General features: G+C 40.3%; 1 protein-coding gene across 1 annotated transcript in view; it reads left to right on the plus strand.

Annotated features, from left to right (window-relative positions):
• The window catches only part of gsk3ba (glycogen synthase kinase 3 beta, genome duplicate a), a 188307-nt gene that overhangs the window by 127415 nt on the left and 35052 nt on the right, over window positions 1-25840 (plus strand). Inside the window, exons 4-5 of the mRNA XM_043701008.2 lie at window positions 6217-6327; window positions 13390-13520. Coding sequence (XP_043556943.1) covers window positions 6217-6327; window positions 13390-13520 — 242 coding nt within the window. The remainder of the gene's footprint in view (window positions 1-6216; window positions 6328-13389; window positions 13521-25840) is intronic.

The raw sequence follows: 25840 nt of genomic DNA on the forward strand, positions 1-25840 counted from the left end.
GTGTTAGTAATGTCTGGTCATTCAGGATGTATCAAGCATTGTAATGTTTGACCTTTTTTTGATCCAGCTGTTCCAATGGGTGATATTTCAAACACCAATCAGTCCACTTAGCAGAAAAAAAACAAATTGCTGGAAAAGCTCAGCAGGTCTAGCAGTATGTGTGGAGAGAAATCAGAGTTAACATTTCCAATTGAGCGAACCTTCCTCAGAACCGATGGTAGCTAGGAAGATGTTGGTTTTTATGGAGAAGATAGTGGTGGGAGCATTAAGGAGGAAATGATGGCTAAAGAGAGAAGAAAAGATAGACAGCCAAAGGAGTGGATAATGATCTGACTAGGAGAATGCATAGCTCTTAATAGGGACTGTTAGTGGCTAACAATGGGTTGTGTGAGAGTTCAGTAGACTGTGGAGTTCCCAAGTGGAAAATGAAGTGCTGTTCATAGTAGAATTGAAAACCTTTTAACATAATTTTTCTAGCAGTTTATTCTCAATTGATACTTTGTGTTAATGGTTTAAATTGTAAAGAAGGGTTACATAAACCTGGCTTGTGCTATAGAATCTAGGTCAGAGTGGTGCTGGAAAAGCACAGCAGGTCAGTATCCGAGGAGCAGCAAAATTGACATTTCGGGCAAAAGCCCTTCATCAGGAATGATTTACTATAGAATAGTGAGTTGGGTAGTTTGATTGTGGTAAAGGTCCTATTAAATACAAGTTATTTTTGAAGGAGTGATTTGGAAGGATGATTGAATCATTTTATGATTTACACATTTCAATAACGTAGATACAGAAGAGGTACTCTGCTAGGGAAATTCAAAATGGAGATGTAATAAAACTCCAAAACTATACAAGAATGAAATTGGGAAACATTGCTCCACGTGAAAGGTGACAGAATGGTCTTCTCAAAAAGCCTTTGATGCTTAGTCAGTTAAAACTTCCAAGATCGAAATGAATATATTTTTAAGCGCACCAATGAATATGTCATAAAGTTGTAAAGAATGAGCTAAGGTGCGGATCAGCCATTAAGTGATAGAACAGCTGAATGATCTTCTTCCTGTGATTTAGACTGGTTTCAGCTTAATAACTTACACCACCTCATTACCACTTTCCACTACAAGATGTAAGGTTATGCATGAGTTATTAGGTGGATTCAACTACTTTTTTGAAATACTGTTGCTAACCACATCTGTGACTGAAACATTTTGGAAATAAATTCAGTAAGAAAGATATTTGCATGTTTTTATAAACAGAGGACTTGACTCACAACATGTTTAGCTTTTTATATCATCAGATCAGTTTTCTTTCCAAAATTGTTATCTATCTTACTGCTCCCCTTTCTGCACTCCATGTAATACTTAGTTAATCTCTGGCTCCTGACTGCTATCATTCCTTATAAAGGCAAAATCTGGTGAATACTGTAAATTCAAAGTAAAAGTGACAAAATACTGGAGAAACTCATCAGAGACACAAAAAAAATTACAGATGCTGGGATCCAAAGTAGACTAGCATAAGGCTGAAAGAACACAGCAAGCCAGGCAGTATCAGGAGGTGGAGAATTCAACATTTCTGGTATAACCCTTTTTCAGGAATGGAGGTTGGGGTAGGAGGAGCTGCAGGTAAAGTGGATGGATGTCGGGTTTTGGGTGGAGAGAGAGGTGGAATGGTGTGGTAGTGATAGGTGAACACAAGTGGTGGGTATGATGTGGTTGGAGAAACTTCAGGTCTGGCAGCGTCTGTAGAGAGGGAAACTGGTAACTTGTCCGATATGCCACTTCTTCAGAACTGAAGATCTCTGGTTCTGAAGAGTCATATCGGACTCTACGCTTTAGCTGGTTTGCTCACCACGGGTGCTGCCACACCTACTAAGACTAGAAGGTATACGAGCAGAATTAGCCATTCTCAATCCTATTCTTCTGTCTTTTCCCATAACCATTGATCTACTTACTAATCAAGAATCTGTCTACCTCTGTGTCTTAAAAACACTGACTCAGCTGCACGGACTTCTGTGGCAATGAGCTCCAACGATTCACCACCCTCTGTCTGAAGAAATTCCTCCTCATCTCAGTTGTAAGGGATCATCCATTCACTCTGAGGCTGTGCGCTCAGGTCTTTAGTGTCTCAAAGTGGAGATATAATTTTCTCATTACTTCATCATCATTATCTAGGCACCTCAGAATTCTGTAAGTTTCAATGTGCTTCTACCTTATTCTTTAATGTATGGACCCAAAGTCCTCAAACACTCTATATAAACCATCCTTGGAATCATGCTTGTAAACCTTTGCTGGACCCTCCTCAAAGTCAGCACACCCATCCTTAAATACGGGGCCTAAAACTGGTCACAGTATTCCAAATGTGGTCTGACCAGGGCCTATCTCAGCCTCAGCAATATATCTCTGCTCTTGTATTCAAGATGAATGCTGAGTTATAGAGTCATACAGCACAAAACAGACCCTTCGGTCCAACCAATCCATGCCAAACATATTCCCAAGCTAAACTACTCCCACCTGCCTGCTCCTGGCCCATATCCCTCCAAACCTTTCCTATTATGTACTTATCCAAATGTCTTTTAATTGTTAATTGTATCCACATCAACCATTTCCTCAGTAAGTTCGTCCCACATGCAAACCACCCTGTGTTTTTTTAAAAAAAAGTCATCCCCTCATGTCTTTTCTAAATCTTTCTTACCTTAAAAATGTGCCCCCAGTCTTGAAATCCCTCATCCGAGGGAAAAGACAATTGCCATTAACTCTATCTGTACCCTTCATTATTTTATAAACTTCTATAAGCAAGCCTCTCAACCTCCTATGCTTCAGTGAAAAAGGTCCCAGCCTATCCAGCCTTTCATTCTAAGTCAAACCTTCCATTCCTGGCAACATCCTGGTAAACCTCTTCTGAACTCCCTCGAGGTTAATAATATCCTTCCTATAATTGGGTGACCAGAATTGGACACAATATTGCAGAAGAGGCCTCACTAATGTCCTGTACAATCTCAACAGGAATTCCCAACTCTTAAGTAACGTTCCCAGGATCGGTGCACTCAAACCCCTATGGTTTCTCCAGCATTTTCTGTGTTTGTTACGACCATTGCTTTCCAATTTTGAGAACTGTCTCTGTTTAGTTAATTCTGAAATGGTTAGTATCATATATTGATAGTTTGATACTTGGATCCAATATAATTTTTGACATTTTGCTGTGGATTGGAGAGGCCTTTGTAGTGAGGTGGCTGGGTCACTGCTTACTCTTGAGAAAATGTAGAACTTACCCAGTAGTAACTGTGTGTTTGACATATAGTTAGCTCAGCTCAGCAGAGTATAGCTAGGAGTAAAGCATGTTGATGAAACTTTATTCAAATAGTATGGAAAGGCATCTGACTGAACAATATTGTGAGGTATTAATAGTTGCTGATTAATGGAGCCCTTGCCCTATGTCCTCGATGTTTGTACAATCCGTCTATAATTTAAAGTTAGTACTTCAAAATAAATTTTCTCAGAAACTTGCGCACATTTCTCAGCAGCACTATAAATCTTTTTAAAACAATTTCAAGTTGAAATATTGCATGCAGTTGCTACTGAGTGAGATCAGTTGGTATTGAAATCCTGTAATTATGAAATATATGCCCAAAACCATCTCACTAACTGTTTGGATACATTTTTGTTATTAAAGCTAAAGAAGCTCTATTGGTGTCTGCTAGACCATCCAGGTGTGTTATTCACTCATGCAGCAACAAACCTCAAGTTGGAAAGCGCACACTCTCTCATTTTACTACTGGTTGCTGCTAACAGCAGTTTCACCAGAGATTTTAAGACTCTGTTTATGTCCAAGTGTTTTCATTTGAATCACTGATTAGTTTCAAATATTAGTGCTAAGATTTTATTTGTTTCAAATGATTGGGTAAAACGGTTTGTTGGGGACAGAAATGATTTATCAGGTAGAGGCTGTTGATGATTAGAAGTATCTACTATTTCAAGCATGTTATTGACAGGCATCTGGAGCTGTTGAGACTTAAACCCCAAACTTCAAGAGTCCTCAGTGCCTTTTTGTGTCTCATAACAAAACTTTGTCAATATTTCAGGATTAGATCCTTTTCAGCATTAGAAGAATTTACAAATGAAGAATTTTTAAAACTACAAGAAATTATAATTTCATTTAGAATATAATTATAGTAATATTTATTTTATTCCAATGATTTCTGTCAGTCATTTAAGCAACTCTTGGATACGCATATGGACAATGGTAAAATGTAGAGTACATAGATTAGTTTCATCTTAAAGTAGGATAAAAGGTCGGCACACCATCAAGGGCCAAAGGGCCTGTACTGTGCTGTACTGTTCAACATTCTATAATGTCATAACCACAGTGTGGCAGAAAGCAACAGACACATGAGCATGAATTCTCCAGATAAGGTCAGAGTAAAGTAAGATAGGATTAAAGGCTCTTTATTTGATTGGATACAGAATTCATAAGATACACGAACAGATCACATACAAATAAATTTATAGTATTGACCATTACAAAGACGTAGTTGCAAGACGACCGTTCGAGTTTGAGTATTCAAGAGCATTTGACTGTTCGAAAGAAAAGCAGCTATAAAGAGGTTGGGTAGCACAGTTGGTTAAGGATGAGATCAGTACAGTGAGATTTGGTTTTAGTTTGGAAGGTTGAGAGTGGAATCAGTTTGGCTAGACATGAGAAATACTAAACACAAGAGTCACTGGGTGTCATTTAAAAGCTTGACAGTAGATGCAGTATAGAACAATGGGAGCCTGCAAGAAAGTTGCTGCAATAATCTTAGTCAATTTTAAACATCAATTAAAGAATGAAATTGGCAAAGTTCATCTGAAAGATGAGTTCATTCAGTCTAATTGGGGCAATTAACTTCAAACAATACTTTCTGAAACCAACCAAAGAGCTTTTAGATGGTAATGTATAAGATGCTTCAGTTCATGATCTCATAGGAAAGGATTGTCTACACAAGAGGGATCATGACATTTTTATATTCAGATTGAGGGTGAGAAATGTGAGATGAAACTGGTGCTGTAAACTTAAATAAAAGCAGTTCCTAATGTTAGGATCTTTTCCCGAGATTTCTCTCACAAAATGCAATTTGCAAACACCAACTTCTGCAATCAGTCAGTTTATTAAAGCCTGTACAAGCTAAGTGACCTCCTTTGACACTCTGCTCAGGCGTGCAAAGTCAAGTCAAAAGAGGCCCCAAACAAAGTTGACACATTCCCTTTTATACAGGTCAGTTGATAATGCTCACAGTACTCTGGCCACTCACCGCCTGTGTCCTCTACAACCTCAACATGCCTTCCCCAACTCCGATACTCAAAGGACTGAGCAATGGAGGCAAGCGGTGTTAAACACTCTCTTTATACCATCCTGTAACGTGACGTAAGCTTCAAAGAATTATGTCCCTGAACTCTAAGGTCCCTCTCTTCTGCCATGCTACCCAAGGAGCTGTGAGACAGCAGTGCTAACCACCATGCTGCCTCTCTTTCCTTCTTTCTCTCCTCTTTCCTTCCCCCTTCTCATTTTTTCCTTCCTTTCTTTTGCTGTCTTGCACTCCAATGAGAAAATGATTTGTGAAGTCTCTTGCATTACAGTTTCATTTGTCACAAAGAAATCATTGCCCTTCATGCGTATTTTTTGTCTACAAGGTACTAAACTTTTTTTTTGTAAATTAACTTGCATTAATCAAGTCTGTTTTTAAAAAACTTGTAAACAATTGCCTCTTTAATCTGATGTTCAGTGGATCATTTAAATGTAGACTTTGATAATGAGTACCCAAGGGACACCCCAACTATAGAGGTCACTCTGGGTGAACACAAACTTGCCTAACTGCTACTCATGCCCATACGTTCAAAAGGAATTTGTGGAGAGTGACTGATGACAAGAATCTTGTAGACTTGTTTTATACAACAGTCTCTTTCAGTTTCAAATAATAAAACATTTGAATATAATATTTGATTTGCTTCCTGTAAGTTTATATTGATATAGCATCTCTGAACTAAAAATTGGCAGTGAGTCTAAAATAGGATTGGTGTATTGCTGGGGTAGAGTGCTTAGTAATTCATCAAACCTTGGCCCAGGAGCTTGATATGAAAATGCCAGAGATACTGACACTGGGTGCCTGATAAGAACACAGCATCTAGATCAGAGACTGTTATATTGTATGTATATAACAATAATGGCAAATTTATTTTTCTCCTTTTCTAGAAGGATGAAGTGTACCTCAACTTGGTGCTAGACTATGTTCCGGAAACTGTGTACAGAGTTGCCAGACATTATAGCCGAGCCAAGCAGACACTCCCGATGATTTATGTAAAAGTAAGGAACTTATTCATTTTCAAACAGTTTATTTTAATGTTGTTACTTGGTGGTTTCATACCTTGTCTCATGACTACTTTTGTCTCTAATTTTGTTGGAAAAAAAAATGGCAGGTGCACTTAGTTTTGGCCAGACCCCTGGTGAAATTCAGTTTCAGATGAAAAGTCCCAAATTGTTAAGCTCCTGGATATGAAGGGATGAACTAGCTCCCTATATTTGCTCACCCCCTGGATTGGTTGCTATAAGGTTAATTTGATAAGAATTACTCCTTTGTTATAACTTTTCTCCCAGATGACCTGAAAAACGTTTTTCTTAAAAAGGAGCCAATTTAATCAGGCTTTCTTGAGTTAACATAAATGCATTTATTATTCACACAAGTAGTACTAATGCAACATAGATTAGAAGTGAGGTGAATTCAAAACAATAAAAATACATGAAAGAACAGTTTTGTGATCAGTCTTGGAGTTGTTTGAGAAGTGGGAATGACATTATCCTGACTCTTTTTTTAACTGCAGTGCTCAGACTGAGGAATAATCTTCCTTCCTTTACCTGTGGTGCAGGTGTGTTTTCTGGCTATTCTCAGGCTATTCGAGAGGAAACTAAGATGAACCTTAGTTCACTGCAGCTTAATAATAACACTTTACCTTTTTATTTCCTTCAGTCGGCCTGTCAGTGGTCATGCCACTGTGCTGAAGTTGGGGCAAACTTTTGGTAGAGTCCACACATTCCAAAGAGCCTCATGATTTACTATTTTGTTATGAGAATGGGAAGCTACTATTGGTTCTACGTTTGCAGCCTTAAGCAGTACTCATCCTTGGACCTTAGTGATTTTGTTCTTTGAGATTCTGGACTAGCTGGTGTTTTCTGGAAGAGGCCTCTTATTCTAAGTGTGTGTTCCCATGTGCAACTGCACACTAGGTGTTTGTCCAGATACATGCACATGAGATAAGCCTGTCAGTATCTGGTTCATCAGCCACTGAAAGGTGACTTGAGCAATTTAATCCACATGGCATAACTTGACATTGGTATAACAGAGCTTTGTAGAATCATGTGGTTTAGGCACAAGTACAGCTGGTGAGTTGCAGTTACTGCTGCTGCTGGTCTCTGTCATTTGGTGCTCTGGCATGTAGTATATCTCTCCAACCTGGGCCAGCTTTCCTGAGGCTAGCCAATTGGAATGTTGGCTGACAGGAAAGATCTCCACCTCACACCTGCATAAAGTGTGTAATAATTCACCCTAGCTTGTCCCTGCACAAACTCTTGAATGCTGTGAGTAGCCTTATTAAATTTGCATGATGTTCTGCGCCAACTAGGTAAAGGAGAAGTTTACGGGTATTTATTTGTTGGTAGTAGGGAGTTAAATATAGTAGGGGGTTAAATTTGGGCTCCATCAATGCCTTTATCCAGTTCATCCCAGCTAATCTTGTCCTCTAGATTGGTAACAATGGGACAGACAATTGCTGTTTGTCCTGTTACCATAGGACCACAAAGTAGGAGCAGGAGTAGATCATTTATAACATCTTGATTACCAGAGTTGATGTTCCTTTAGATGGCTGTAATTTTTATTGATAGCTGAGGCTATAGTTGATAGTCTGCATGATGTGGGTTTGAAAGGTGTGTCTTGTCAACTTAAATTAGGCTCCAATTTCAGTTGCTTTTCAATTAAATGGTTGCTGTGGCTACGCAAATGAAATAAATCTCCCTTTTTGGACTTCTTCCTGCTTTCAGCATAACATTGTTTCATTTCCAATTTATACTAATTCATTTTTCATCCACCAATATTGATGACTGAAAAATATAGAAAACCAGATACTGAGTCATGTTTCCAGATGGGCACATGGGCAGTATTCCACAAAATTGGAGCAAGCCACATTGAGTAGTGAATATAGTACACTAAACTGCAAAAATTATACCCAAATTGCTTAAATTAAAGGTCCATTTGGAGCTTTGGATGGTGCAGGTGTTGTATCTCTGAAAGGTTATTGGCCTAAAATGTTAAACGTGTTTCCCTAGAGATGCTAACTGACTTGTTAATTACTTCCAATATTCATTATATATTATGTTGGTCTTAATTTGCAGTCCTGAAAGAAATGAGTTTTACAATTCAAAGCAAGTAATTGCATGTTTTCAGTTTATCCACATTACCCATTAAACTTTACTCTTAAATTGATCATCTAACAAGCTTTTGAGCTTACTTCCTGATGTTATGATTTCGAGGGAGACTATTACCTTTTAAACGAACATTCAAACTCCTTAGTTATGATCTAAAAGAATTGCAACCACAAGTTTGTTTGAGCTTCCTTCACAGTGGAGCTTTGGATGCACTTACACCAAATGGACTGCAGCAATTCAAGAAGGCAACTCTTTGCCACCAACTGTAGGGCACCTAAGGATGGGCAATAAATATGACACCCATATTCCATGAATGGATTTTTTAAAAAAAACCTGAAGGCTGTTTACATATAAGCACCATCAAGGAGGTACAGAATTTTTCAGGTGCAGAAACTCTAGCAGGGATGCCACAGCTGCTTTCCAATCTTTGTGGCCTTGTCTCTGCTCCCACATTCTCAGTCCCTGATATCCATCAAACATGTGAACTTTGGCTTCAGTCAGGCCATCTGTAGATCTGCACCTGGGAGATGCTGTTATGCACAGAGTTTAGTGGTGATGGCCACATCATTCTGGTTTGAGGTCATCTGTCAGTAGTAACTGATGTCATTATGTCATTTTGTGGGTGTTTAAATAGCTGTAACATCCTTACTTCTACATTCGGTTCCTCGTCTTAAAGACTGGAATTCCAATAGCCTTCTGGATTTTGTGCTATTTCTGCTATTATGACTCATGGACTAGAATACCTGGTTCCCTCTGCAGCTTGGAATTTTGCAGTTGTTCGCTATTTAAACAATATACTACTTTTTATTCTTCCCACCAAAGCGAACAACTTTGCATTTTCCCCATATATTCCAAATTTGTGCCCAGCCAGCTTTTCTCAGTCTGCACCTTCAATCTGTGGGCTTCATGTACTTTCCTACCTGTGTCATCTGCAAATCTAGCCTTCATGCCTTTGATTCACTCATTATACTGTAATATACAGAGGATCTTCGATGATCCAAAGGACATGGGCAGGGTATATTTTGTTCAGTTAATTGAATTCCAGATAATTGAATGCTGGATAACATAGTTTAGCTGAGCATCAGGACGTTGCGATCTTGCCGGATAATTTGATATTCGGATAATCGAATGCTAGATAATTGAGGTTCCTCTGTAAATTGTAAAATATTGAGCTCCCAATATAGACCCTACAGGATCCAACTTGTCACATCCTACTGACCTGAAGGAAGGCCATTTACGGTGGCATGGTAGCTCAGTGGTTAGCACTGCTGCCTCACAGTGCCAGGCACTCTGGTTAATTTCCATTTTCAGGTAACTGTATGGAGTTTGCACATCTGCCCTGTGTCTGCGTGGGTTTTTGGACTGCCTGGTTTCATCCCAGAGTCCAAACATATGCAGGTTAGGTGGATTAGCCATGCTAAATCGCCTGTCGAGTCCAGAGTTGTGCATGGTAGATGAATTAGCCATGGGGAATGCAGAGTTACAGGGATTGGGTAAGGGGTATGGATCTGTGGGTTGGTGTGGACTTGATGGGCTGAATGGTCTGCTTCCACACTAGGTATTTTGTGATTGTGATTTTAATTCTTTTGTAAGCCAGCCATTAGGACTGGAAACTTTTCAAACTACAGCTCCGTTACTTTGCACTACGTCATTTCCCTGGTGATTTATCTCCACTCTGCAGGCATTCTGCCTATATTCCTGATGAAGGGCTTTTGCCCGAAACGTCGATTTTCCTGCTCCTCGGATGCTGCCTGAACTGCTGTGCTTTTCCAGCACCACTCTAATCCAGATTCTTAATTTCATCAAGTTCTCCTTGTCTTCCAATCTTCAGATTTATGGATGTTACTGGGAGATTTTATGTATCTTTCATAGTGAAGACAAAAGCAAAATATTTATTCATTATGTTTGCCACTTTTTTTATTATCGCTCCAGAGAATCAACATTCATTTTAGATACCAATAGAAACTCTTGCGATATCTGTTTTTACATTAGTTAATTTAGTTGCCTTCCTCTCATGGTCTAATTTGTTTGTCCCAATTCATCATTTAGCCATTTTCTGCCATTCTTTATAATCTGACCTGCCCCTTGTCTTTGCATAGTTATATACTATTCCTCAAGTTTGATGCTTCCCTTAATTCTTCTTTAATCCTTGGGTGGTGGTTCTCCCCTCTGGAATTTTTCAGTCTCGTAGGAATGCACTTCTGAGTATTCTGAAATATTCCTTTAAATATTTTCTGATCTATCAGCTAGCCTAATATCCCAATTTGCTTCTGCGAGCTCAGCTTTCTTATCCACCTAGTTACCCTTGTTTTAAATTTAAAACGTTATCTTGGTCCCACTCCTCCCCCTTCAAACATGTAAGTAAATGTTTAATCACTACTACCTAAAGTTACCTTTACTCCTATGATTGTGATTATTAATCCCTTTACAGAATTGGAAGTCTGATAAAACTTGCTCTCTGGTGGTAGAACATGCTGCTCTAAGAAACTATCTTGAAAGCATTCCAGGAACTTGTCATTGAAGCTATTACAATCAAACTGATGTTTCCAGTTTATATGTAGATCAATATCTTTTGTAATTATTGTCTCTTTATCACAAGTGCCCAATATTTCTTCTAGTGTGCATCTTCCTTTTTTGCGTTTACAATTTGGGACTTGTAGATCATACCTACGAGTGACATTTTTCCTCTACTATTCCTCATCCCCACATTTTAATGCCTTTTGGAAATTCAAGTACGTCTATGGGTTCTCCTTTTTGCCCAGGTGCTTGTTACTCCTTCAAAGAATTCAGCTAAATTAATTATACACCGCTTTCCTTTCTCAAAACTGTTAATTGAGCCTGATCACTTCAGGATTTCTGTATATCCTCCTGTAATCTTCTTAATATTGGATTCTAGCAATTTCTTTGACAGATATTAGGTTAAATTGATTAGTTTTTCTGATTTTTCTTTGTCCTTTCTTGAGTAAAGGTGTTTTCGTAACTATTTTCCAATCTTATAGAGCCCTTCCGGAATCTAAAGTTTTAGAAGATTGCAATGAAGGCCTCTGATATCTCTGCAGCCACTTTATTTAAAGTTCCAGATTGCAGGTGATCAGATCAGAAAGATCTTGACAAACTTTTAGTTGGAATAGTTTTCCCAGTACCTTTTATCCTGGTGTTGGTGGTTGTTTCAAGTTCTTCCCTGTCCTTTTGACCTCAGATTTTCAAGTATCTTTGGAAAGTCTTTTGCAATATAGAACAAAAAAATGTTCACTTCTGTTTACTTTTTATCTCATTCAGTGTCCCAGATATGCTCTTTTTTTTTCTTCATTTGATGTGGAGCGTGCTCGCTGGCCAATATTTGCTGCCCATCCCTAATCAACCTTGGACTGAGTGGTATACTAGGCTACTTCATAGGCCTGATGAATTGACCACATCTGTGTGGGTCCAAATTGTGTATCGGCCAGACTAGATAAGGAGGATAGATCTCCTTTCAGAACCCAAGTCTGGACCTCTGGCTTTCATGCCCAGTGATGCCACCATCTCTAGTTTTAGATGAGCATTGGAATTTTCTCTTACTTTAATTGAAAGATGTGAAACATTTTGAACTCTAGTAGATATGCCTATTATATAACAATAGATGAGTTAATTTGTAACATTTGATGCATATGATTGTTTAAGATCAAGCAATTTTTATCAAGTATTAAATCAAATATTTGTACTGCCTCTGTCAATAAATTGCCTGTGCTTAATTTGTTGGCATAGTACTTGTCCAAGCCTTGTCAATCTGCTTGGAAATGAACATTATATCTAGAGGGGTGGTCCTTCAATAATGACACTCACTGTTTTTGCATTCAAGATAAGAGAATTATTGAATTACTTGACTGTAATTATACAATTGGATTCTATCTCGATTCAACATTTCTGTGAGCAGAAATTGCTTCAAACTGGGATCAGAATGGCCTGACCAGTTCTCTTCATTCAGTTCACTTGCATATGTAGATCATTGCAGTAAACTAGGACTCTGATTGATTGCCATGCACTGTAATTACTTAAAATACCTTTTTGGGCTTTTTGTATTTTAATCAGGAAAATGTTTTAATACGTAACCGTGGTAACTTAACAAACACACATTTGGCTTTAGCCTGGAAAATGTGGTTTTTAAATGTATTCGATTCCATTAGTTCAGAAATCTGGGGAAGAAGTTGAATATGTCCATGCTTTTAAAGAGAATGGTTTATTGACAACGTCATTTCAATTATGTGGCGGAAGTCTGAGCTGTACACGTGGCGTTGTAAGGAAATTGGCCACTTAGTTTTTAATCTAAAGAATGAATTAAATAATTTTAGGTGCTTGCTATTGACTTACTCAGTGATGATCTGAAGTTAGGACTTCTTTTCTGAACCAAGTGTATATAGACTGAAAAATCTGCTGATCAGGATTGGAAACTCAATTTCTGATCTTGATCTAGTACTCCTTAATAATATCTCTTGAGGCAGGGTCCTTCTCTGATAGTTTTTTTTTAGGCAGCCCGTTATCTAAGGCTGTTAATCTGCACTCTTTGTTAGTCTTGATGGTATCTTTAGTGATCACCTAATTCGGGTTGAATGTCAGTTTGCATACAAAACTAATTATTAAATGTGGTTTATGACCGTATGATGCTAGTTTTGAGCTGTCCAATGTAGACCCCATGTGCTATTCTCGTTTATAGATGCAAAGCATAAGAAATTATCTGCCTGTCAGCATTTCTTAAACCAAAACCACCAAAAACAGGTTATCTGGTTAGTTGTTTGTGAAATGTTGCTTTGTACAAAATGAATGTCACATCTTTTATAACTTGGTTACAAAGTACTTTAAGATATCCGAAGTAACTGTGTTATATACATGCAGTTCTTTCTTTTTCTAGCTGTGCAGTCAAAGCTGAAGAATTCCATTCTAATAATTGATGAAAATTATTATTTTTTTCTTTAGTTATATATGTATCAGCTGTTCCGGAGTTTAGCATACATCCATTCCTTTGGAATTTGCCATCGGGATATTAAACCACAGAATCTACTGCTTGATCCTGAAACAGCTGTCCTAAAACTCTGTGACTTTGGAAGGTGAGTTTCTTTTTTTAATTTCATGGAATATGAATGTTGCTGGCAAGATTAGGACGTTTGCTAATCCTAATTACTCTGGAGGGGGGGAGCGGAGAGGTGGTGAGTGATGGTGAACTGCTGCCTTGGACTGCTTCAGCTCATGTGACATAGGTGCACACTTGTTTAGAGGGGAATTTCAGGACTTCGAGTTAGTGACAGTGGAAGAACAGGTATGTAGATAAACGAGCTGAAAATGTGTTGCTGGAAAAGCGCAGCAGGTCAGGCAGCATCCAAGGAACAGGAGAATCGACGTTTCGGGCATAAGCCCTTCTTCAGGAATGAGGAAAGTGTGTCCACCAGGCTAAGATAAAAGGTAGTGAGGAGGGACTTGGGGGAGGGGCGTTGGAGTTGCGATAGGTGGAGGGAGGTCAAGGTGAGGGTGATAGACCGGAGTGGGGTGGGGGCGGAGAGGTCAGGAAGAAGATTGCAGGTTAGGAAGGCGGTGCTGAGTTCAAGGGATTTGACTGAGACAAGGTGGGAGGAGGGGAAATGAGGAAACTGGAGAAATCTGAGTTCATCCCTTGTGGTTGGAGGGTTCCCAGGCAGAAGATGAGGTGCTCTTCCTCCAACCGTCATGTCGCCATGGTCTGGCGATGGAGGAGTCCAAGGACCTGCATATCCTTGGTGGAGTGGCAGGGGGAGTTAAAGCGTTGGGCTACGGGGTGGTTGGGTTGGTTGGTCTGGGTGTCCCAGAGGTGTTCTCTGAAACGTTCCGCAAGTAGGCGGCCTGTCTCCCCACTATAGAGGAGGCCGCATCGGGTGCAGCAGATGCAATAGATGGTGTGTGGAGGTGCAGGTGAATTTGTGGCGGATATGGAAGTAAGGGGGGAGGTGTGGGCGCAAGTTTTGCATTTCTTGCGGTTGCAGGGGAAGGTGCCAGGAGTGGAGGTTGGGTTGGTGGGGGTGTGGACCTGACGAGGGAGTGGTCTTTTCGGAACGCTGATAGGGGAGGGGAGGGAAATATATCCCTGGTGGTGGGGTCTGTTTGGAGGTGGCGGAAATGACGGCGGATGATACGTTGTACATGGAGGTTGGTGGGGTGGTAGGTGAGGACCAGTGGGGGGTTGGTGGGGTGGTAGGTGAGGACCAGTGGGGGGTTGGTGGGGTGGTAGGTGAGGACCAGTGGGGGGTTGGTGGGGTGGTAGGTGAGGACCAGTGGGGATAAACGAGTCAGGTTGGTATGTGATTTGGAAGGGAAATTGGAGGTGGCTGTATTCTGCTGCCTTTTGTCTGTTTTAAATGGTGGAGGTAGCTCGTTTGGAATGTACTATCGAAACAAGCTTGGTGAGTTACTGCAATGCATCTTAATGGTACAAACTGCTACTAGTGGAAGAAGTGGATGTTTAAGCCAAAGCAGCAGATGTTTGTTTGTTTTGACCTGATGGTGTCAAGCTTCTTGTGTTATTGGAAGTGTAATCATCCAGGCATGTGGAGAATATCCCATCAATCTGATTTGTCTTCTAATTGGTGGATATTATTGGCAAGGAGAAAGTGAGGACTGCAGATGCTGGAGAGCTTAGCTGAAAATGTTTTGCTGGTAAAGCGCAGCAGGTCAGGCAGCATCCAAGGAACAGGAGAATCGATGTTCGGGTATGAGCCCTTCAGCGCATGAGCCCTTCCTGAAGAAGGGCTCATGCCCGAAACGTCGATTCTCCTGCTCCTTGGATGCTGCCTGACCTGCTGCGCTTTTCCAGCAACACATTTTCAGATATTATTGGCAAGTCAGACAGTGAGTTACTTCAATTCAACAACTTCAACCACTTATCATTTGGCTCCAGTTGGTGCAGTGATTGGCATTGTTCAGTTTTTCTTTGGCTCCTTCATGCCATGTTGCAGCATTTGACATTAAACTCCTCTGGAGTTTTGTTCTTCCTTAATGTTTGAACTTAGGTTAGAATGTTATCTGGAGTGCTGATGTTTACTAAGCCAATGCAGCAGCTACTTGATTATTGTGTCTCTGCCTATGAATTGTGAAGGCCTCAATTTTCAGGTTATGTTGCTGGCAGTTTTCTGCAGACCCAACTCCCCTTCCACTAGATCTTGTTGTGCTACCCATTGATTCTGTCTGAAAAGTATATATGTGAATATTTCACATGGGAACAAGGTCAAACCTGGCATTACAACACCAACCTTTTACTCCTACCTCGAAATATGTACAAAGTGCTGTAGATTCATTATCAACTGTGTAGCTGAATTCTGTAGGAAGCAATGCATTCAAAACAGGTTAGAACAAGATTTAAGGTCATAAAGGGATAACACTTTCTATTCAAAAGTACAAAGCTTAACATTTCAGTGAATTGGGGAAAGTAGCCTTTTCTGTGAAATTTCTGTTTTGCTGTTCAGTATTGGATTGTGCAAGATTGTTTAAGAATTGCATAAAATTCACCGTTCAGGAATAGGCCATTCAGTACAAGTGGTTATGCAGGTCATCATTCTAATCATTTCTGTGCATTACTTTTCAATTTATTAGTGACCATCTTATTTCTGGCTCCTAATGTTTGGGCTCCAAACAAATGGAGTGCTCTTTTTTAACCTGAATTGTGTCAAGCCTACCTTTGGACTACCCCACAGCTTTCGCTTTTCTTGAGAAAAGCCCTAGTCTGTTCAATATTTCCAGTATGACTCTTGTCAATCGTTTTTCACATCAACTCCAATGTTTCTAACCAAGACTGTGTGTGTGTGTGTGTGTGTGTGTGTGTGTGTATATATATATATATATATATATATATCGTGCCACCTTTCTACTTTTCATAGTCATATAGCATTTTAAATAGGCTCTTCACCCCACCAAGTCTATAGTGACTAACAAACCCCAAACTATACTAATCCTATTTGCCTGCAATGCCCTCGCAGTTCCTTCTTAAATGTTGCAAGAGTAGATTAGATTAGATTACATTACAGTGTGGAAACAGGCCCTTCGACCCAACAAGTCCACAACCTGCCTTACCACCCTCTCAAGCAGCATGTTCCACATATGTGCTGATTTCTGACTTTTTATATATAAAAATCTCTCTCATCTAAACCACTGCTACCTCCCCTTAAATATGTTTTCTAGTCTTTTGCACGTCTGCCATGGGGAAAAGAATCTTACAATCTACCATCTCTCATGGTTTTGAGTACCTCCGATCTTTTCTTACCAGCTTCTGTTCCAAGGAAAACAAACCCAGCTCATCCAGTCTGTCCTCATAACTGAATCTTTTCATCCCAAGTAACTTGGTGGTGAATCGCCTCTGCACCCTCTCCCAGTGCAATCGCATATTTCTGATAATATTGAAAATAGAATTAGATGCTGATTTCTATCTGTGGAATGTTGGATGCCCCTATATATTTCATAACTTCAAGGATAAATTGATTGGTACAGTATAAGCGCTTAATGAATTCTTTGCTAATTAAGTTGAACAATGTCAAATGGAATGTTTCTAAACTTTATATATTAAGCAGTAACATATTACTTCAAAGTTTAGCTGAATGAATGATAAAATACCTTCTCCAGTGATTCAGTAATATTTTAGATCATCCCTGAATAATGCTCCCTCTCTGTGTAAAGACACGTCTTAAAGGCTAGTCAGTGATTCAGAAGTAATTGAATTAAGTCCAACTTTTTAAATTCCTTTGTAAATGCTAATAATGGGTTTACTGTTTAATCGGTTTTTGAGCTATTGCACTTAATGTTTGACAAATAATTACAAACCAAGAGCATGAGCTGTTTTAAATATGAACATGACACACTGGGCATTTTACTGTAAAGCTTTATACTTAAAATCAGAATTGACTGATGTGGTTACTTACTTTACACAACTTTGTTTTTAGATTCTTTGCTGTAGCTTTGCAAGAATTATCTTCCCCAGTATGATTTCACGGACTGATAACCATATGGTTTAGTCTGTAGAATGGTTATTTTCTACACATCATGGTCTCGATTGATTTATACTGAGATCCATCAGACTTACAGCATTCACCTGAGTTTTGCTTTAATGCTGTGGGTTCAAGTCTTTCTTCAGCAAATTGGATTATATACTCAAGTTGACAAAGTACTCGGATGATGCATTCACTGTTGATGGTCCAATCTTTCTTAATGAGACATTTAAACCCCTCAGTTTAGATATAAAATAATGCAAGTTATCCATGGTGTTCTGGCCAATGTGTATCCTCAACCAACAGTACCAGTGAAAAGATTATTTTATCATTATTCTCATTGTGCACAAGGTCCACAAGCAATATTGAGGTGTATTACATCTCAACAAAATGGCATTTTGTCTTAAATGCGTTGTTTCCTTTGGATTTTCTTTTCCAGTGCTATTTTAAGGGACTATCAACTATCATAATGCTGCAGTGCATCTTGTAAATGTGCATACTGCTGAAACATGGATACATGTTAATGGTGGATGTTTAAGATGGTGGTTGATGTGTGCTCAATACTTCTAAAGCAAAGTATTTTGAAAGTCACGAAAAATGGTCTGTAAATGTAGATTCTAAAACCAAAGCCTTTTTTTCTGCAATAATAGTTTTTTGGACAACAAGTTTTGTAGCTGTTCAGTTGGAAATTGAAAATATCAGCAGTTTAACTTTGAATGAAGCCACCATCTACAGTAATATCTTTATAGTTGTTGCTCATATTTTGCAGACAGAGATGCAATCAAGTTATGAGGTAACGCTTGGTTGTTGTAATAGTTTTTGTAACACACAAAGTGCCTTAAGGGGTCTTGTAGCACAGTAGTACTGGCCATTTGGGCCAGTGGATTTGGGACCAAGGCCCAAATGTAGGGACACTACATGCTCCAGAGGTGTACTATAACACGTCTGAACAGGTTAATTTAAAAATATCATCACTTGCACTGCTTTGAATTAAGAAGTTTGTCTGGCCATGTATTATTTCATGAATTGCGTGCACAGCTTTTTTTTTTGTAAATTGGTTTACAGGATGTGAGTATCACTGGCAAGGCCAGCATTTGTTTTCCTTTAGAAGTTGATATTGAGCAAGAATTCTTAAACCACTGCAGATCCTGTATGCATTGTTGAGAAAGGTGCCCTTTGACCCAATGACCGTGAAGGAACAGCAACATGTTTGAAATGGTGTGCACTTTGGGGGGTGCTTTTCCCATGCTCCTTCTGCCCTTGTTCTTCGAAGAGATAGAAGTCACAGGCTTGCAAGAGATATCAAAGGAATCATAACGAGTTGCCACAGTGTAAATTGTAGATGGTACCAACTGCTGGGACATGGTTTGTGTTCATGCTGGAGGAAATGAATGTTTAAGGGGAAGTGATTAGAGTCATACAGCATAGAAACAGGCCCTTCACCCCAACATGTCTTGGTGACCAACAAACACCAAACTACACTAATCCCATTTACTGACACTTAGTCCATAGCCTACTATGCCCTGGCATTTTAAGTACTCATCCAGTTGCTGCTTAAATATTGCAAGTGTACTTGTCTCCATCATCATCATCTCAGGCAGTTTGTTCCATAATGTCTGTCACCTGACAGGTGAAAAGCATTTTCCTCAGATCCCCTCTAAATCACTAATCGCTACTCTTAACCTTATGCCTTCTGGCCTTGGACATGTTTGCCATAGGGAAGAAATTCTTGCAATCTACTCTGTCTTTCATTTTGTATACTTCAATCAGTTCCCTTCCCAGCCTCCTCTATTCCAAGGAAGACAAACCCAGTCGAATCTGTGTCTCCTCATAACTGAGACTTTTCATCCCAAGCAGCATCCTGGTGGATCTCCTCTGCTCCTCCACTGTAATCATGCCTATCTGCTAGTGTGGTGACCAGAACTGCTGGCAGTGCTCAGACTGTGGCATAACCAATGTTTTGTAAACTTTTAACAATATTTCTTTAGCCAGGGCACAGAATATAAGAATAATGATCCAGTATGCTGCCTTCACCCATCCTGTCTATCTGTGCTGATACCTTCAGGGATGTAAGGACTTGTACATCATGATCCCTTTGTTCCTCAGTATGTCTTTGGGGCCTACCACTCACTGTGTATTAGACCTACCAAAATATTTCACCTCTCACTTATCTGAACTAAATTCCATATGCCATTGCTGTACCTAATTTACCACTTGATTAATGTCAGACTACCCTGAGACCATCCTCTCGCTATCAACAGCATCACCAATTTTTGTCATCTGCAAACTTGCTAATAATACCTTCTCTAGGTTCATATCCAAGTCAGTAATCTATATAATATCAGCAAGGGTCCCAACACTGAAACCTGTGGTACACTGCTGGTCACAGGCTTCTAATTACAGAAACAATCATCCTCCTTCACCCATTCCCTATTTGCGTGTCAATTTTGCATCCAATTTGCCTTGGAGTCCATGGGCTCTTGTTTTTTGGATGACACTTCCATGTGGGACCTTGTCAAAGACCTTACTGAAGTCCATTCAGACTGCATCAACTGCAATGTATTTAGTATCTTTTTCAAATAACACACAATTAAATTAGATAGGATCTCCGAGGAGAAAGTGAGGTCTGCAGATGCTGGAGATCAAAGTTGAAACTTTATTGCTGGAACAGCACAGCAGGTCAGGCAGCATCCAGGGAACAGGAGATTCGACGTTTCGGGCACAGGCCCTTCCTGAAGAAGGGCCTGTGCCCGAAACGTCGAATCTCCTGTTCCCTGGATGCTGCCTGACCTGCTGTGCTGTTCCAGCAATAAAGTTTCAACCTAGATAGGATCTCCCACTAACAAATCAGTACTGACTATCCCTGATCAATTCCCTGCCTTCTCAAGTATGTATTGATCCTTCAGTTTTTATTCCCAATAATTTTCCGACCACTCTTGTCAAATTAAGTGATCTGTAATTGCCAAGCTTATCCCCCCGCCCTCCTTGATCAAAGGAATCGCATTAGCTACCCTCCAATCATCTGGCACTTTACCCGTAGCCAGCAAAGTATTAATATATCCTCCAGGGCCTCAACAATCTCCTCCGTTGCCACCCATAACAGCCTGAGAGGAGCTCCTTTATTAATCCTAAAATTTTCTTGAATCTCTCAGCCAACTGAAATCCCCACCTGCAGTGAATTTCTCCTCTGAACACAAATGAGAAATCTTCATTTAAGACTTCAACCATATCCACTGTCTCCACACGCATGTTGCCCCTTTCGCTTCTAATAGGTCACACTCTGTCCCTGGTAATCTTCTTACTCTTTAGTTTACATATAAAAAGCCTTGGGGTTTTCCTTGTTCCAATCTCGAGATATTTTGTGGCCTTTCCTCACCATCTTAATTTTCTTTTCAATCAACCTCCTACACCTTCTGTACATTTGAAGGTCCTCTCCTGTTTTTTAGTGTGCTGGACTTGACATATGACTTTTGTCTTTGTCAAACACTCTCCCATTACATCAAGCATTCCCCGTCTATCCCTCCTTGTCCTTAGGAGGAATACACTGACCCTGAATTCTGTATACCACTACTGCTTGCCAAATGTATACTTACCTGCACATAACTGCTCTCGGTCATTATTTGCCAGGTCCTAACTATTGACATTGCCTTTCCCCAGTTGAGGCACTTAACTTCTGCCTTATCCTTATCCCTTCCATAATGTCTTTGAAATTTAGTGGTTTAGTCACTATCCCCAAAATATTCACCCACTGAAACTTCAGCCACTTGACATGCTTCATTCCATAGGATTAGGTTTATCATTGCCAATATCTATGAAGAGTGTGAACTGCTTATCAAATTGGCTGCTTTCCCCAATTATATTGAGCTGTTTCTGTGGAGCTATACTCCTCCAAATAAATGGAAGGTTCTCAACCATACTTGTAACTGGGAGAAAGTGAGGACTGCAGATGCTGGAGATCAGAGCTGAAAATATGTTGCTGGAAAAGCGCAGCATGTCAGGTAGCATCCAAGGAGCAGGATAATCGATGTTTCGGGCATGAGCCCTGAAGAAGGGCTTATGCCCGAAACGTCGATTCTCCTGCTCCTTGGATGCTGCCTGACCTGCTGTGCTTTTCCAGCAACACATTTTCATACTTTGTAACTGGTTTGGTTTAGTTTGACAAGTTACTTATTGCAAAACACATAGTCGCTGACCCATTCTTGTAACCATTGTATTTTCATGGCTGGTCCAATTACGTTTTTGGCCAAGGGTGATCCATGCAAATTCAATCATTTTGCTAATAGTAGAGCTATCAGGAATGGTATTGGAATTCCATGTCAAGAAGAGATGCCTATTAGTCATGTGATATAAATGTTGTTTGCACTTAACAGATCAAGATGAATGTTGATCCAGATCTTGCTGCCTAAGGGCAGGGACCGCTTCATTATCTGTGGAGTTGTAAATGGATCTGAGCACTAGTGAGCCATTTCCACTTTTAAACTTATGATGAGGAAAGTTGCATGGAATGTAAGGTGAGCTGATAAGGTAGATACAGAACTGGTTTAGTCACAGAGAATAGCAGTGGAAGGGTCTTTTTCTGACTGGAAATTATGACTTGGTGTTCCACAAGGATCAGTATGTGTATGAGTAATTTGGAGGAGAATATGGTGACCTGATTAGTAAGTTTGCGGGCAACATAAAGATTGAATGAACTGTCCATAGTGAGGAGGATTGGCAGAGGATAAAGCAGGATATAATTAGCTGGAGAAATGGCAGATGGAATTTAATTTGGACAAATGCAAGGTGATGCATTTTGGGAGATCTAATGCAGGAGGGCAGTATATAGTAACTGGCAGAACCATTAGTGGCATCGATGTACAGATGAATCAAAGTGTACAGATCCATAGTTCTCTGAAGTGGAAATACAAGTGAATGAGGTACTCCAGAATGCATACAGCATATTTGCCTTCATGGGCAAGGCGCCAGAGAATAAAATTAGCAAGTCATGTTGCAGCTGTAGAGAACTTCAATTAGCCTGTGTTTAGAATATTATGTGCCATTCTGGTCGTCACACTACCAGAAGAATGTGGAGGCTTTGGGGAGGTTGCAGAAATGGTTTGCTAAGATGTTGCCTGGCTTAAAGGGTACTAGCTATGAGGAGAGATTCGACAAACTTGAATGTCAAAGGATGAAGGCTGACCTGATAGAAGCTTACAAAATAATGCAAAGCATGGATAAAATGGGTAGTCCGTCATTTTCCTAGGGTAGAAATCTTAATTACGAGAGGACATAGATTTAAGGTAAAAAGGGGGTAAGTTTTTTTTCCCCCTTTTTAAGAGTGTGGGGAGTGTCTGCAATGCGTTGCCAGAGGTGGTGGTGGAGGCGGATACAATAGTAATGGTTAAGAGGCATCTTGACACACATGATTAGGCAGGGAATACTGGGGCATAGAGACAAAAGGTTTTTACTTTAGAAAGGCATTATTTGTTGGTGCAGTTTTGGTGTGCTGAACAGCCTCTTCCTGTGCTATACTGTTCTTTGTTCTTTGCAGCAGTTGATGATGTTTGGGCCTAGAACACTGTGCTGAGGAGGCCAGCAGCAGTGTGTTGGAGCTCAGGAGATTGACCTATAACAACAAGAGATATCTTTGTTTTATACTAAGGATGACTCCAGCCAGCTGAGAATTTTCACCCAATTCTCATTCATATCAATTTTGCTTGGACTCCTTGATTCCATAGTTTGTTAAATGCTGCCTATATCACTTCTAGAACGATTATTTGTTCCATCTTTTGAGCCAAGGCTGTAGCCAGTTAGTCCTGGTAGAACTCAAACTGCTCACCCATCAGCACGTTTATTGCTGTGTCAATGCCCAACGATAGCTCTGATAACCATTCATTTCCATCATAGAGATGTACAGCATTGAAACAGACCGTTCAGTCCAACTTGTCCATGTCGACCAGATATCCCAACCCAATCTAATCCCATCTGCCAGCACTTGGCCCATATCCCTCCAAACCCTTCCTATTCATATACCCATCCAGATGCCTTTTAAATGTTGCAAATGTACTCTCCTCCTCCACTTCCCTTGGCAGCTAATTCCTTGCACGCATCACCTTATGCATGAAAAGTTGCCCCTTGGGTCTCTCTTTTTTTAATCTTTCCCCTCTCACCATAAACCTATGCCCTCTAGTTCTGGACTCTCCCACCCGAGGAAAAAGACCTTTTCTATTTACACTGTCCATGTCCCTCATGAGTTCATAAACCTCTACAAGATCACCCCTCGGTCTCCAACGCTCCAGGGAAAACAGCCCCAGCCTATTCAAGCTCTCCCTATAGCTCAAATCCTCCAACCCAGGCAACATCCTTGTAAATTTTTTCCGAACCTTTTCAAGTTTCACAACATCCTTCCGATAGGGAGGAGACCAGAATTGCATGCAATATTCCAGAAGAGGCCAAACAAATATCATGTACAGCTGCAACATCACTTCCCAACACCTGTGCTCCATACTCTTGACCAATATAGGAAAGCATACCAAACGCCACCTTCACTATCGTACCTACGATTGCGATTAGGGTTGAGAATGAGGTGCTGGAAAAGCGCAGCAGTTCAGGCAGTATTCGAGGAGCAGGATAATCGATGTTTTGGGCATAAATCCTTCCTCGGGGATGAGGCTTGTGGGCCGAGTGCTGAGAGATAAATGGAAGGGCAGTGGGTTGGGGGTGGGGGGAAGATAGCTAAGAATGCAATAGGTAAATGAAGGAGAGGAAGGTGGAGCGGATAGGTGGGAAAGGTGATGGATAGGTCAGGAGGGCGGTGCCGAGTTGGAGGCTTGGGACTGGGATAATGTCGGGGGAGGGGAAATAAGGAAACTGACTAAATCCACATTGATTCCATGTGGTTGCACGGTCCCAAGGCGGAATATATGTCCTTGGGGGAGTTGAAGTGTTCAGCCACAGGGTGATGGGGTTGGTTGGTGAGAGTATCCCAGAGTTGTTCTCTGAAATAATCCACAAGTTGGCATCCTGTCTCCCCAATGCAGAGAAGACCATATCTGGTGCAGTGGATATAATAGATGACATTGGTGGAAGTAAATTAGTCACGTGTGCCTGATGATTGAGAGTAGACTGTTGGGACAATAATAGGCCAAATTGGATTTGTTCTAGTCTTTATGAACAGGACTAAATGAGGAAAGTTTCCACTTTAATGGGTAGATGCCAGTATTCCAGCTGTACTAAATAGCTGATGTGCTACTAAGTCTGATTGTAAGTCTTCAGTGCTGCCACTGGGGTGGTGTGAGGCTCATAGGTTTTGCTGTATGCAGTGAGCTCAGCCTCTACTTGATGCAGAGTCATAGAAGATAGGAGCAGGAGTAGGCCCTTCAGTATTATCGTGGCTGATCAAAATCCAGACCCTATCCTGCTCTCCATTGTTACCCTTGATCCCTTTAGCCATGAGAGCTATATATACCTCCTCTTTGAAAGCACATAATATTTTGGCCTCAGCACTTTATGGCAGGCTCAACACTCCCTGGGTGAAGAAATTTCTCCTACTGTCTTAAAATGTTTAACCCCTCATTCAATGACCCTGGTTCTGGACTTGTCCACTATCAGGAACATCCTTCCTGCATCTAACCTGTTTAGTCATGTTAAAATTTTATAGGTTTCTGAGATCCTCCCCCTCATTCTTAAATTCCAATGAATACAATCCTAACTGACTCAATTTGGGGTAACCTCCGATAAGGAGATTGTAACTGTACACTGAGGTGGCATCACCAACGCCCTGTATAATTGCAGTCAGGTATCTTTGTTCCTGTACTCAAATTCTCTCACTACGAAGGCCGAGGTGCAATTTACCTTCTTTGCTACGTGCAGCACCTGCACACTTACTTCCAGTGACTGTTGCACTTAACGAACATGCCCCTCTCTCAATTTGCCTTCCTGCTTTATACTGTATCTGCCATGCATTTGCCCACTCACTCAGCCTGTCCAAATCACACTGCAACACTTCTGCATCCTCCTTACAGCTCTCACTTCTACTCAGCTTTGTGTCGTCTGCAAATTTTGAGATATTACATTTAGTTCCCACATCTAAATCATTAAGATATAGCTGGGGACCTAGTAATGATCCCTGTGGTACTCCACTACCTTCTGCTTACCATTCAGAAACAAGACCCATTTATTTCAACTGTGTTTCATGTCTGCTAACCATTTTTCTATCCATCTCCATGCACTATTCCCAGTCCCATGCACTTTGATTTACACATTAATCTCTTCTGTGAGTTCTGTCAAATAGTCCAAATAAACTACATCCTCTGGCTCCCCTGATCATCCTTGAAGAATTTCAGTAGATTTGTAAATCCATGCTGACTGTGTATGATTCTGTCACAGTTTTCTAAGTGCTCTGCTATAAAATCCTTGATAATGGTCTCTAGCATCTTGTCTGAAAA

The sequence above is a fragment of the Chiloscyllium plagiosum genome, unplaced genomic scaffold, assembly GCF_037043375.1.
Source record: "Chiloscyllium plagiosum isolate Xiang-an unplaced genomic scaffold, Cpla_swu_hap1 HiC_scaffold_12, whole genome shotgun sequence".
Classification (NCBI taxonomy): domain Eukaryota; kingdom Metazoa; phylum Chordata; class Chondrichthyes; order Orectolobiformes; family Hemiscylliidae; genus Chiloscyllium; species Chiloscyllium plagiosum.